The sequence below is a fragment of the Castanea sativa genome, chromosome 9, assembly GCF_040712315.1.
Source record: "Castanea sativa cultivar Marrone di Chiusa Pesio chromosome 9, ASM4071231v1".
In the NCBI taxonomy this organism is placed as follows: Eukaryota; Viridiplantae; Streptophyta; class Magnoliopsida; order Fagales; family Fagaceae; genus Castanea; species Castanea sativa.
Genome location: NC_134021.1, coordinates 27,261,673 through 27,277,455, shown reverse-complemented (window position 1 = coordinate 27,277,455; position 15,783 = coordinate 27,261,673). Strand labels below are relative to the sequence as shown.

At 32.4% G+C, this 15,783-nt stretch overlaps 1 protein-coding gene across 1 annotated transcript; it reads right to left on the bottom strand.

Annotated features, from left to right (window-relative positions):
- Nucleotides 1–6,633: 6,633 nt before the first annotated feature.
- On the bottom strand, nt 6,634–15,466 carry LOC142609637 (bZIP transcription factor TGA10). Its single transcript, XM_075781271.1, has 11 exons — nt 14,827–15,466; nt 14,569–14,666; nt 13,946–14,022; nt 13,710–13,832; nt 13,509–13,577; nt 13,349–13,408; nt 13,113–13,190; nt 12,945–13,020; nt 12,536–12,807; nt 11,131–11,370; nt 6,634–7,298 (listed from the first exon to the last, which is right to left on the bottom strand). The coding sequence occupies exons 1-11, from the start codon at nt 15,090–15,092 to the stop codon at nt 7,149–7,151; spliced, it is 1,509 nt and encodes a 502-aa protein (XP_075637386.1). The 5' UTR covers nt 15,093–15,466; the 3' UTR covers nt 6,634–7,148.
- Nucleotides 15,467–15,783: the final 317 nt, after the last annotated feature.

Below are 15,783 nucleotides of genomic sequence, written 5' to 3'. Positions count from 1 at the left end.
AAAATATCCCCCTCCCCCTCCAAAATACCAAACTAAGCCAATTAGCCTATGTAAAACCTTAACTCGGATAAACCTAACAAAATATTTTCGTGATACACTTAAACCCATGTGTGAGAGACCGTGAAAAAGGGGGTGCCCTCAAAAAGAGATTTGGGTGCTTAAGGCGCCTCTCTTTTGGGTAATTGTGTGGAGTTGCCACTTATTTTTTATACAAAAAAAATGCAATTACATGCCCGAAATACCTCAAATGTCATTAATAAAAAAAAGTACAATTTTGGTAGCATAACCTTACAGGGCTTTGGTCCTAGTTACAATCTATGCAAAAAATACAAAGTTTTGATCCTAGTTACAATCTACCAAAAACTAAAGACAAAACTAAATTCGAGGGCTAGGTGACGGAATGGAAAGGTGTTAGGCATCCATTCCGCCCAAACAGAGTCTAGTCTTCTAGACTTTAATGACTATTATATACCATTTTGTATGATGTTGAATGATATGTTGTAACACACATGTAACAAACACTTGACAAAATTAATTTAAACAAATTTGTCTTACTAATATGTCCTCTTTTTAATGAAAAATCAGATCTGTTTTTAAAAGTTAAAAAATGAGATTTGATTGGTAAAATTCAAACCTGCTTTTGCAAAGGATAAAAAAAATGAGATTTTGTTAAAAAGAATCAAATCTGTTTTGAAAAGTTAAAAAAATGAGATTTGATTGGTAAAAATCAGATCTGTTTTGAAAAGTTTAAAAAAAAATGATCCTGTTAAGAAAACATCAGATTTGTTTTGAAAAGTTAAAAAAAAAAAAAAAATTTGGTTTGCAAAAAAAAAAAAAAAAATCAGATATGTTTTTAAAAGTTAAAAAAAAAAAATTTTAAAGAGAATTCATATTCATGAGACAAACTTTTATGCATGCATCACATATTAAAAAGAAAGACTTTAACCTAACTATTAATTCTTTCTTTGAAATTTCAAAATCTGAAATTTTATAAAAAAAGAAAACTTTCTCAGAAAAACTTTCAGATCTGTATTTAATGAAACTACATATCATTTTTTACTCCAAAAAAATACAGATTTGTATTAAATGAAGATATAGACCAATTTTGTGACCAGAAAAAATTTAGATCTATATTTAATGAAAATACAGATCAGTTTGTGACCAGAAAAAATTCAGATATGTATTTAATGAAAATATAGATCGATTTTCGTTTAAAAAAAAGGTTTTGGTGATCATTAGCAGATTTTGAAATCAAAGAAAAAAATTACAATAAACAATCAACTAAAGAACATGTCAAAGAAAATTCCAACTAAGTATCTAAGCATGGCAAACATGAATTAAAAAAAAAAACAAGGCATAATAAAATCAAACATATTAGCCACATTCATGCAACGAACAATCATTACATATTAATTAATGGAAAAGAAAAACAGACAGAAGAATGAAACTAAATACCTCTTGCATGAGCGTGCTCTTCAAATAAAAGAATATTTTAGAAATCAAAGAAGTTTTCACTTCTTTTAGGTCTAAAATACTTTACTTACAAATAAGGTGTTCTTAAAGCAAAACCCTCTAGAACGTCTTTAACGTAAGGGGAATAGAAAAGTCAGAAAAGAAGAGCCCTGAATTCTGATCTTTTTCCTCTATTTATAGAGGTTGGGATGCTTATAAAATAAGCTGAATGAGATCAGATACAAATTGGAACGCGTCCTTATCTCTAAAAAGTCAAAAAGATAGGTTTTATCTCAATTAGGAGGTTCCCAGGCTGAGCAATGTGTTTGGGCCAATTGGCACTTGGGAAGTGCCAATTGGCACTCCAAGAGTGCTGACAAGCCCACTTGGGTGCCAAGTCCGCATTTGAGTTTTGGTTCGATTTGGACTCATTTTTTGAAGATTTTTTAGCCGAAAATTGCACCTAAATACATTTTTTATTTGTATTCCAAAAATTAATCCATTTTTCTTGATACTCAAGTCTTTAAAGTGATAATTATCTAATAGATAAATATTCCAAAAAACCTAATTATCCACAACTTCTTTGTTATCTGATTATCCACTTCATTCCCCAGCAAGCAGACTTATTTTTGACACTAATCAACAACCAATCACAAAATTATTTAATTAATTTTAATTGTTTAATCAATCAGAATTCATTTAAACTAATCATGTGTGGTCGGTTCCACCAAAACAAAATGCATGTGGACCGTGAAAATTTGATCGTGTGATATCTTTCAATCCAACAATCCGATTTAGGAATTGGACATACCGTCGCGATTTTTAGAATCTCAATATCATTTTTATGATATGCAATGAATTAATTAATGCATGTAATGCAACTCTAAATTTCGGGTATAGTTTACCAATCTTCCAAGATTAAATTATGGGTGCAAAATCAAGTGTCTACACCATGGTAATGATGATTATAAGCCAATCAAATATTAATAATTAGTGTTTTTTATAATAAAAATATGGCGAAAATACTTTTTTCGTCCCTATATTCTGACTATTTTTCCGTTTTGGGTCCTTAATTTTTTATTTCATTGCTTTTAGTTCCTAATTGGAAAAAAAATTGCTTTTAGTCCCTAAATGAAAAAAAAAAAAAAAAAAATATATATATATATATATATATATATATATATATATATATATATATATCTATTTTAGTCTCTACCATTACTCACATAATAAAAATATCCTACATGGAAAACCGAGTACACTGTAAACACACTAAATACTGACTTTGCCCATTAAAATAATAATAAAAATATTACATCAGCATCCACGTCAACCTCTAACTTAAAAAAAAAATTATCAATTTTAAAAATAGGAAAAAAAAACATAATTAAAAAAATGGTGGAATTTACATCTGTGTGTGTTTTTGTTTATACTTGTTTCTTTTCCTTCTTTCTTTTTTTATTTCTTTTCTTTTTCTTCCCACTAAATCTCTCTTTCTCTAGGTTTCTCCGTGTCCAATTCTTTCTTATAGCTTCTTCTTCCTTCTTTCTTTGTCTTCTCAGATCACTATTTCTCCACCTCCTCTTATTTCTTTTCTTCTTCTTCTTTTTTTCTTTTTTTTTTCTTCTTTCTTCTTCTTCTTCTTCTTCTTCTTCTTCTTCTTCTTTCTTTCCGGTTGTTCTCTCTTTCTCTCTTGGTAGAACCTCATGGGTTCTTTCTTTCGTCCTTTCAAATCATCGGTGTGACGTGGTCATTGGCTAGCGATGGAGCAATGTGAGATCGACAGTGTTTGCAGGTGGCGAATTAGTTTTTTTTCCTATGTAGTGTGTGGTGTGGGTTTCCAAGTAGATTTGAAGCCCATCTGGGATTGAATGTGAATCCTCTCCCTCCTCATTTTCTCATCTCACTCTCTCTATATCTTAGGGTTGAATCTGAAGCCAATCTTGGGTTTGTTGTATTTGTTTTGGATTTTTTACAAATTCGAGAAGGGATATTATAGGTTTGTGAAAGGAAATTTTTGGGTTTGTGATAGAGAACTTGTTGGGTATGTGTATAAAGGGATTTTTTGGGTTTGTGAAAAATGTTTAAATCTTAGGATTGACATTAAAAATTTGGTTGGTTGTCAATCTGAATTTTTTTTTTTTTGTGGTGAAACTAAAAAATTTATTTGGTTGCCAAGAAAATGGATAATAAAATTTTATTTTCTTTTAATTGTTAATGAGTTTTGATATGTATGGTTATAAAGAAAGTACAAGAAAGATAAAGAAAAAAAAGAAAAAAGAAAATAAGGATTAATTTACTAAGAATATGAACATGAATATGATTAGTTATGTTCTAGGGAAGAACACAAAGAAGATGAACATGTTCTTCTGAAAAATAACGAAAGGAATTAAAAATTTTAATTTATTTATTTTACTTTTTTAAAAATTTGAAATTCATAATTTTATTTTAATTATTTTATCTGTGTGGCTTTTTTTTAAAATTAAATTGCTAACGTGGCATTTTTAAAAAGCTAAATATATTTTTTAATATATTTTAATGGACATGTCATCATTTACTATGCTAACGGTGCACTCCGTTTGTCATGTATTATATTTTCATTAGGTGAGTAATGGTAGAGACCAAAATGGAACACTCTTTTCATCTGGGGACTAAAAGCAACAAAATAAAAAAATAGTGATCAAAACGGAAATAGGGTCAAAATGTAGGGCCGGAAAGAGTATTTCCGCCAAAAAAAAAATCCTTATTACACATTTTAGCTCCTTTTGTTTTTCTCTCCTCCTTTGGAGTGTACTTGGGTGACTCTTCGGTTCTTGTGTCACCAAATGGCAACATTAAAAGAGGATAACAATGACTTTGAAGGAGGAGAAATGCGACTTTAATGAGATGGTGTTGAAGGTGAGAAGGCTACTTCGTTTGGATTGATGGAAATCGAGTTACAAAAAAGTGGAACCGCCGCTTAAACCTATCTAATCGGATTTTAGAGTCTCAACCAATTGATTGATTGGATAGCCTACTTGTCCTCTCTACTATCAACAAAATCAATTTTACCTATTAGTTTTATAGCATGTTCAGATGTCAAACACACATTTTATGTATCATATTTTTAGCATTTATCTCATGCCTATCATATTTATCATCATTTTTTTTTTCAAATGAAAATCAACTACATATATGATAAGAATGAGATATATTTTCAATTCAGAAAGTATTATGTGGATGAACAAATCTCTCCCTTAGAAGGTATTGTCCGCTTTGGGAATGGGCCGAGGAGACCGATGCCACCCTCACGGATTTTCTCAATCCCACATCGGGGAGAGACGCCTCCCACTCTTGCCTTATAAGCACTTGGCCTAAGGAAGAGTGTACCACTACTACAACCCGCGAACTGGTGACAACCGATGGGGGGCGGGGGGCTCTCGTCGCCCTTTCGCCCTCAAACTGAACCTCGGCGTGGAACGCGCCAAGGAGGGGGAAGGTGGGGGCTCCCCCTCAAACCCCAAAAGGCGCCTTTTAATGTGGAGGAACGAATCTCTCCCTTAGAAGGTATTGTCTGCTTTGGGAATGGGCCGAGGAGACCGATGCCATCCTCATGGATTTGCTCAATCCCACATCGGGGAGAGACGCCTTCCACTCTTGCCTTATAAGCACTTGGCCTAAGGAAGAGTGTACCACTACTACACGTGTTTATAAGGCAAGAGTGGGAGGCGTCTCTCCCCGATGTGGGATTGAGCAAATCCGTGAGGGTGGCATCAGTCTCCTTGGCCCATTCCCAAAGCGGACAATACCTTCTAAGGGAGAGATTCGTTCCTCCACAATATACTTTCTGAATTGAAAATATATCTCATTCTTATCATATAAGTAGTTGATTTTCATTTGAAAAAAAAATGATGATAAATATGATAGGCATGAGATAAATGCTAAAAATATGATACATAAAATGTGTGTTTGTCGAAAACAACAAAATTGATAGGTAAGATGTGTGTTTCGAACATGTAGTGCCTTTATATGAAGACTAATAAACGTTCATTTCTTACCTTAAGCTCAAACCAATGAGACTATATATATTACATGTAATAAATTATTGTAGAACTAATCATAATTAATAAATTAGCTTATAATTAATCATAAGCTGGTTATTAATTATAGTACGTGTATATATATATATATATATATATATAATCTAGATACCTCAATTTACATTTAAATATAATTGACAAAAAATATAGTATAATTAAAATGATACATGGCATAAATTTAGAGTGCATTGAAAACATTTTTCATCAAATATAATTCAATTAGACGAACACTTGGCAAAAAATTAGAGTACAATTAGAATTTAATTTGGATTCCTGATTGAGCTTTCAATTTCATATATTATATATATGATAAGCCTTTGATGATAAAAGCAAATAAAGGGTTGAAGTAATAATCCAATGACAATGACACCTTTTATAGTATTTGATATATGTGATTATACCCCCAACCCCCAAAAACAATATACAAGCAAATGTAATATATTCTTTCACCCTCATTTCAAATGCAATGTACACCTATATTTACTTATTAATATTCATATTTAAAATGTCAAATGAGTAATGTGTACTGATGATATACACGAGTGTATGAGAATCAGTACCCAAAAGCAAATAAGTCATTAAGGTTTTTTCTTTTTTTTTTGGGTGGAGACAAGCAGTTTGAGTCGAGTCATGGACATAACTCGCTACTAGGAGGAATTGGATCCTCTCCATTTCAAGGGAAATGGAGAATCCCAATAATAACCATGATTTAAAAATGCGGAATAAATGTAAGGTTTAGATTATGCTAATTCATCTTATTAAAAAAAAAAGATTTTGCTAATCCATCAAGTCTTGTTTTATATAACTACAATTAAATTTTAAATGAGTTGGCAAAACCTTTTTTTTAAGAACATAAGTTGGCAAAACCTAGATCATAAATTTATTCCATTTTTTAGTCATAACATTGTTTTTTTTTTTTTTTTTTGAGAAATAATTACAACATACTACTAATCCTATAGTTTAAACCATTTTCTCACTATAAATTCTTAAACACTTTATATATGAGAAAGTTTCAATTTAACTATAATGCTTTTAGCTGAGTCATTACATTTAAATGAACATTCTCGGTTTCATTTGAAAACCGAGAGGATCCAAATCCCTATGGCCCGTTATCCTAAAAAAAAAAAAAGAGGCCTGAGGCCGAAGTCCAACGTGAAATCATATTTGTCAGCTTCTAGGAAGTGCGTGAGCGTGCATGCAGCAACCCAAAGCCACATGGAGGTTTCAGTTTCAAACTTTCAACACCCGGCTTCAGTTTTTCTCTAAAGCCAAAACATTTCCTGTCATACTCTTACAAAAACTAGTAAAATCATAATAACCAAACACCAAATCAAACCTGCTACTTCTTCCTCTCCTCTATTTCTAAGTCAAATATGGCTGCTCATCGAAATCAATTCTTTTCTAAAAATTCTTTATCCAAGAAAGAAAATAAGAGAGAAAAAGAGATAGACAGAGTCAGAGAGATAATTCTACTGCTTAATCAAGATTTAAACTTGTCTATCTATTGTTCTATACATCTCTGTAGAAATGATAAAAGGGATATCAAAAAGACATTAGCATTTATGTTTAGGGAAAGTGATTAAAGATGTGAAGTGGCCGGGTATAGGGTTTTCTATCTCATTCCTGTCGAGGACGTGCTAGCCAGAGAGAGCTCAGAGCTCGGAGACGATGGAAGTACTCTGCAATTGCCAGAAAGCACCTTGCAGCTTGACGGGTTGTGAGGATTTGATGCAGCCTGTGGATCATCTGGTGCCTCAGATTATCTGCCTGTAAGTTTATTCATTTTTTTTATTCAAGAAATATTGCATAGAATACATCAATACAAGAAAAAATGTATAGTATAAAGTATCTAGAACTGACTTTAAGAGAAGAAAAAGCACTATTTGGTTTATTAAACTTTAGATTTGAATAGTTTTCCGGGGCACATGAGTTGGACCTTAGCGCAGCCAGTATAGTTTGCTTGTCAAATTGGCTATAGAATAGAATTGTGAGAATGTATCAATTCTATGGTAAATTGTGGACATGTATAATTATTCTAGGTAAAATATATATATGTCATATATATAGACACATTTTTCTAGACATTTGACAAGAACAAACTATACCCTTTTAATTTTTCTTTTTGTTCTTTTCTAAATCATTCAGAACATTAGAAAGCCTTTTTTTCCTGTAATGCATTTATCTTAATTAACACAAATGAGTTACTATCTCTATTTGTCACATATGTAGGTCATATATTTCAAATTGAAACAGTAATAATGATAGTGTACTAGGTCCAAACCAGGGAAAACAATACCACTATAAGTCAACTTATGACTAAATGGTCATGCTTAGGTGATTGATTTGCTAATAATCATTATGATAATGAATTTATTACCTTCGCTTTCTAATGTTTAATTGGTCAAAAACTGGCTTAAAATCCCACTTTACAATGTTTCTCGCTAAAAATCAAATTTATCATAAGTCATGTAATTTTTTTCTAATTAGGGTTCTAATTTTTCAACGGGTTAAGCCTGCATTAATTCCAACCTGTGGCCCACCCTAAATATCCTAAAAGCATGACGAAAAATGTGTAACTTTGCCTCCGATCTCAAATTTTGCACAGAAGAAAGATGACCTAAAGAATAAAGATAGAGTAACTTTATTTTTTGGCTAAAGAAAGAGTAATTTTTTCAAACAAGTGGTATAGTACTTCTGTGTGTAAACCATGCTTTGCTAATATTTTACCACAACTTAATAACTTGTATATATCGATAATCGGTGTACTATTTGAATCCTTCATTTTTTTTTTCTACAACTTACAGTCACATGTCATCAAATCGTAACAAAATGTGCGGCAAAATTAATGTGCATCCATACTTTCATCCATATAATTTCTCACCTAGATAAGCACAATCATAATAATTAAGAGTAGAATAGTTAGTCAAAAAAGAGTTACGGTGAAGGGCTAAAAGGATGAAGGATCTACGGGTGGTGTCACAAACTCAAACGGTTACGACCCTGACATCATGCAGAAATGGGGCGGCCAGATCAGTTGGATGTGGATGTATATATATGAGTGGGGACCACTATTATTTAGGAGAACCCACGTGTTCTTGATGCTTTGTAAACCATTACCACGTGGTAGCTCTCATTCCAGCTATATAAGTAAGTTCATGACCAGTCTTTAACTCTAGTGTAACGCAATGACATTTGACAAAACCCATGCCTTCATAAATCAAAACGTGCTTCTGTGTCTTTTGAACTTAGTTCCTGACCGATTCCTTTTAAGGCTGCTTAGTTTTGACTGTTGAAGAAGAAGAAGAAGAAAGAAAGGAGTTTGCTTCGTTCTCAAGAACACCCAAAGGCATATTTTAGAGAAACTTTTTTTTGAAGTACATTTTTGAGTCACAAAAATTGGTTTTTTGAGATGGCTTGGTTTTGATTTAGACAATAAAAATATCTTTGGTTTATGTTCTTTATTTTGTCAATTCAAGAAGAATAAAAACACTTAAAATAACATATGCATACAGTTTCTTTATCATTTTTTATTTTTTTAAATTGCAACTCTTTTCCAGAAAGCAAAATAAAGACACCCCTATAGGTTCCTATAAAACCATATTTTGTATCTTCAGCCTTCCTACATAAGATACGTTGTAGTCGATTAAGTATAAAGAAACGTTAATTGCGAATATATATATTTTTAATATCAGCATTGAGGCAAATATAACATTTAGATCATGTAATTATAGTTAGTTCTAAAACTACATGCATCATTCTATTCTATATATTTCTATATGTAACACACCTACTTAATCTTAATTTTTATACATAATAAAATAAGTATTAAAGGTTAATATTAAGTATAATTCATACCAAAGAAGAGACAATAAATGGGTTGGCCTAGTTTAATCGGAACCTCAGGGGTTGTCCTAGATTGGGCTAAAATACTCAAATCCAAGTATTTGGAGTTTGGAGGGAGGGGAGATGAGATGAGAGGGGATGACGAGGGGAAAGGAGAATGGTTACCACATCCTTTTGTCTGATGTTTTAAAATTGGACAAAGTTTAATTACAAAATTTATTATAACCTTAGCCTACAGCCTTATTTAATATCTTATTATTGAAAATGAATTTTAACAATTCCACTATTGAATTACATTTCCTTCTTATATCCTCCACAATTGCAAAAATTCTAGAAAATTAAAGATTAATAGCTATAGCATCAATAAATTATTTAAATTGCAAGTTTTGTAGTTTGAAATTATGCATAAAATATAAGCTTATAGATCATATAGTAAATAATATCTGATTGATACAAAATTTGACATATGTATTGAGAATGTAAAGAATATGCAATTCAACAGTTAGATTTCAAAATATGCAATAATGTTTATTTTATTCAGTAAAGTTATAGTCTTAGGTTATAACAAATTTTGTAACTAAATTTTGTCCTTTAAAAAATAAGATTAAGGTAGAGGTGAATAGACATCTTTCTCATTTGTTTAAATCTTTTAAAAATCTATAATTATATTCCTTTTTTAAAAAATGAAATAGATATAAATTAACATAATAAGAGCAAATAGATAATTAATTTTTTTAATATAAATGGAATTCTTCCCCTCCTCCAAATTTCTCACAATTTGGGGAAAATTAATATTAGAAGTTTGGAGGAGACACCCAGGATTCAGATTCCTCTAGATTTCTTAAGGTACTCTACCAAATAAATTTCGTTAAATTTTAACCATTCTTTAATGATTTAATGGTCTAGATTACAATAATCTTAATTATTTTATTTGCAACATTATTTTATTATTTTAATAATATTATTAATGAAATGTTGACATGACAGAATCTAGATCATTAAATCATTAAAGAGTGGTTATGCTTTAAGAAAATCTATTGGTAGAGTACCTTAGCAAATCTAGAGTATTTGAATCCAGACACCCATCCAAATCCTTTTCAACCCCTTGCTTTTCTCATAAAAAAAAAAAAATCGAACTAAGTTTAATTAAACATCCTTCATCCCATCCCTTCTACTCCCCTCTTTCTTTTTTGAGGAAATGATAAAATATCATACTAATTGAAAATTATACTAATCTTTTATTTAATTTAAGGAAATAGATATAAATTGTCATCATTAAGATTTTTTTATAATATAATTTGAAACTTGTCTCTAAATTCTTCTAATTTGCAGGAATTAGAAATGAGGGCTAAATTGGAGAGTATCTTATATACCTTTTAAACTCCATCAGATACCTTTCCTCCCTTTAAAAATCGTGGTAATTAAAAAACCTCATTTACTTCTCTCAACTTTTCTCTCCTCTTCCTCTAACCAAACACACTATTAAAGTGCATTACTAGCCAAAAAAATTCATGAGTAGATATATTTTAGATTCCATGTAACCACCAGACATCTCATGAGAGTGAGACATGGAGTAGTTCATTTGTTGGGGTAGGTTTCCCAACCCAAACAGGAACATATTCGTGTTCCTCATGACCCCACGTTATTTAGAAGTTCATCGTGGGGGACCACAAACGAATTAGACAGTGATGATACCCTCATCCACATCAGAAAAGAGAATATACCCACTTTGAGTTATTGATGATGATAATCGTACCTGTCTAACAAAGCCTTCAATGGTGGACAGCTTGTTAATAGCCATAGCCATCTGCCCCATGTAGTTAGCCATGTTAGGCGGAGAGCTCAATGAATCGGAGGTTATGGTATCTGTGAGAGACTGATTGAGGGCCTCAAGCCCTTGAGAAAGAGCCTCTTCAGCCTCCTGTGTAGTTTGTTGCAAACCACATATGCCCAATATTTGCTGCTCCGTTAATGGCTCTACTTGATTCAATAGAATCTTGCAGACAAACACAATACAACAAAGCAATATTTTAGATACCCCAGTACGTAAGACATATAAAGTTGGAAAATGCTAAAAATGTTATCAATATTACAACAACAACAACAACAACAAAAAAAAAAAAAGATGGATGTAACAATAAATATAATTATTATCATATTAACAATAATAATAAAAAAATTTCTTACTATTTTTTTGTGCTTAATTTTTTTTTAAGAATCATTATGTGTTTAAAAATTGACGCAATAATTTTTATAATAAAATATTTCATATCCTGAGCATCATAAAATTACAGTCCTAATATTAATGAAGAAAAGTAAGAAAATATATAAAACAATAATATGTACTCGAATTTCTTCTCAAAATAATAATAATAATAATAATATGTACTCTAATTCTCTTCCAATTAATAAAAGAGAATTAAATCTTCTTGGATATGATGTATTCTACATTTGCGCAAGGGAGGAATGAACATGGTTTTCAAACCTTTGTTTCCATCAACGAGAAAGAAATAGAAGACAGAGGGAGTCCTTTTTCTTTCTCTCCCGAAACCAGAAACTGCAATAATATACATGGCTTTATTGGAATAATACCTAACTCGACCTTATAGTGGAAACCTTCACAATACCTTTCGTCATTCATTGATCCTAGTTCATTATACGATATCTTCCTCACCAGTGCCACCGACACAAGTTGCACACTAGTGCATTTAGCCTCTTCTACACCCTCATGCTACTGTATATCTGAAGCTCTTTATGTATATTTGTATAAATAAATTTACACTTCATTCATAAAAGAAAGAGTTTAATTATTAGTTCCTAAAAGAGATAGTAGTGTTATCTGTATCAAATCCTTTCCCTTTTAGTGTATCTAATAAATCTACTAATGTTAGTTCTTGACCTAATTCATGCTTAGGGATTTTTTTGTTTTTTTTGTTTGGTGATTTCATTCATGATCTTCTTTTCATTTATATATTTTGTGTTTTAAGTCCTTTACCACATACATTTGGCAATGTGATTAAACCAAAGGAGCTAAGAAATATAAGTATTATTTTTTCTTAGTTCGATAGCTGAAGGTATAGAAACACTAAAATGTCAAATTGAAGTACAAAAATTTTAGCAAAGTTGTTATTAGTATAACTTTGAAAATAGGTTTGGGGTACCTTGATGAGCTCGGATGGGCGGAATCCACCCATCCACATAAAGCACCGTTCGGCTGGAGTCTTCCACATGCCAGAAACAAGATGGAACACATCGGCTTTGGCAACCATGCTTTTAAGATTCATCTTCTCATCAAAGTGTGCTAAGAAATTGTCCACAAATAGTCGAAGCTCATTCTCTGGCAAATGCTCCTGTACAGCCGCTCGGAGCTCACAAGTGATTCGATGGTGTTCCTCGAGCCATCTCGCATACTCTATGTCAAAGAAAGCAGCATCTGATGAAGAAAGAAATGAAACAATAAGATAAAAGGTTCACGTTCAACCCTTGAAACAAAAATGAGAAAATTTGAGGTAATTGCAAAGAATAAAAAAAGTGAGATTTTTTTTTTTTTTTTGGATGAATTAGAAATACCTGAGCTAACGTTATTCACAGCAAGTGGATGTCCCTGGTCTCCTCCTATAAGAGCTCCTCCACCAAAAAACATTCCCTAAAAGAAAACCCAAATATTAATCTTAATTGATTATTACATGGTATGATTTAGTAGTAAGAATGGTTCAATGAAAAGAGGGTCCTAATTACTTGAGCTCTAGCTCTTTGTAGCTCTTGTTCCAGCTGCGTAAGCTTTATCCTACTTGATTCTAACTGCTGAACATATGCCTGTAGTGCAACAAAAAAAGAAAAAAGACAAATAAGATGAAGATTAGAACTCATAAATTAAAATAATTCATTTTTCAAACCTTGTCTGAAATGTTACAGTCACAAACAATTAAGTAATTATTTGTTACTTTAAAAAAAAAAATTTATGCGGATTTTACCTTCTTTCTAAGCCTGCTCTTCCTAGCTGCCTCTCTATTTTGAGCAAGTCTTCTCAGAGTCTGCTTAAAATAATCAAACAGAGCAGGATCAACATTAAATTGTCCGAGAAGAAACAAGAGTTGAAGTAAAATACTATAAGCAAAGAATGCAAAACAGTACCTTAGGATCCGGTGTTTTAGGACCTTCCTGCTCTGAACTTGAGGTTGGACCTTTGCGGTTACCTTCACGCTGACAAAACCAACAAAATTTAAAATTCAAAATTGTAATCCAGAATCTCAGTTGTCAATGGTATTCTGAATTATATATTATTAATTGTTGGTTTAGTTAGTATAATTATTATATTAAATTAGTAGACTATACCTTGATAGCTTTGGCAGGTTCAGGCCCTGTGGGAACATCATTGCGTGCGTTGGCCAACTCCATGGACGGCTCTGATGGTCTCTTAAAACCACTATTTGATGGAGAAACCAACCCCGTACTAGCCTACCAAATTCAAATAAACCTTATCACTCATTGATTTTGAATATATATATATTTGTGCTTGAATAAAATATGAATAAAGTAAAACAAGTATAGTACGGGTTAGACTTAGATACCTTTGTTGATGATGGCTCTACGTGCATAGGCTGAGATGGGAAAATGTTCAGAGTTGGAGGCCTCATTCCTTGGCTCTCTGCAAAGATAAATTCAAACCTCATTTATTATATTTATATCCACAGAGAGAGAGAGAGAGAGAGGGAGAGAGAGACTGGTAGAGACAATGATTAAAGGAGGATCCAAGTGAAAGAGAGGTGAGACAAGGCAAAGAAAGGTATGTTAGCTATGGGATCGTAGTCATGCATTTGTGGCCTCTGCCATCCCAAACAGAAAGGGCAGAGAAAACCAAGACCCACTTCGTACCCTTTTTCAGCACATGTGGATTCACGATGAATATACGATCAGTGGGTTTGTTACAAGTCATGGTCCAAGCTCCATTCAATAAGAAACAAAGAAAATGAGAGAGAGATAGGGAGAGAAAACATTTTTTTCTTCTGTTTTTTTCTTTCTGCAAGGATTCGGTCAAAGAAAGTACGAAGGAGCAGATTTCAAACTGTTGGACATGCTTTTCCTGTGACCCAAACAACCGTTTCCCAAAAGAATCTCTCCAAAAGAAAACACAAAAGCAAGAGGGAAAATATAATTCCTTATAATTTGAGAGAGAGAGAGAGAGAGCGCTCACGTCTTTGGTCTTGTACAGTAGAGGGGTCTTGCCCATCAAGGTAGAGAAAAAGGGCTTGATCTAATTCTCCCAGATCATAAGCTCCTGTGTCTTTGTTTCTGGTGAGACCAATATAACAGCGAAAATAAAGAGAGTTAATAACCAAAAAATAATAATAATAATAAAGAGAGTTAAAAGATGTGCACTTTGCAGAACTTGATCAATAAAAGGGGTGTTACAAAAGAAAATGAAGATAGAAAAGGATTCTAAAGGCTGTACATGAAGTTTCCTGGGATAGAGGATGATGAAGATGATTGCATCATTCCATAAGAAAATTCATGATGATAATGATCTTGTAATTGAAGCGGATGCTGCTGTTGATGTTGATGATGATGATGCTGTTGTTGTTGCTGTTGCTGCTGCTGCTGTTGTTCTACTTGGGTTGGGTGGTTGGTGCTTTTGATATTGGAAGCCATAAAGGGAGCCCTTAAAAGCTTGGTTTTTTGCTCTTCTTCTTCTACTTCTCTTGTCCCTGAAAACCCCATTAATGGAAAACACGCTTCCTGCTTTTTCCAACTAATATCATCTCCTCCAGTTCATCACCAAGATCAAGAGTGAGAAAGCAATTATTTTGAGAGAGAAAGAGTCGGTTATGAGATTAAATGGAGAGAGAGCTTCATAGGAAGATGGGAAGAGAGAGAGGGGGTGGAAAAGAGAGTTGAATTGAATGCAAAGAAACAAAAGACAAAACTCTTTTTAGCTAGCTCTCTATCTCTATCTCTCTCTAAGAAAGCGGACGACTTTCTGAAAAACCAAATTTTCAGATAAAGCGGTTCTTTATAAGAATAAGATATCCTATTCAACTCTCTCTCGAGAGAGAGAAACTACAGAAGACCTGGGAGAAGCAGCCTTTTTAATTTGAGGAAAAACCACTTTGGGAGTAAATTGAAAACCGCCAATGGCTTCATTGTATTTGCTCCAGTCTAAACTTATTCTATATATGACTTTGAAATGACCAAAAACCCTTTATTGGTGTTTCATAATTTGGTATTGACATTTTCACGCAAACATACACGTAGATAGCTGAGGCGGCTCTAGAACAAAGATCAAACATCATAGCCTCTAATTAAGCCGCTTCTTTTTCTTCACTCTTTTCTTGGTTTCACTAGAATTGCTTTTATACTAAATTTTAGTATCATGTGCACTTAAGATGACAATGATACACAATTCAACTAC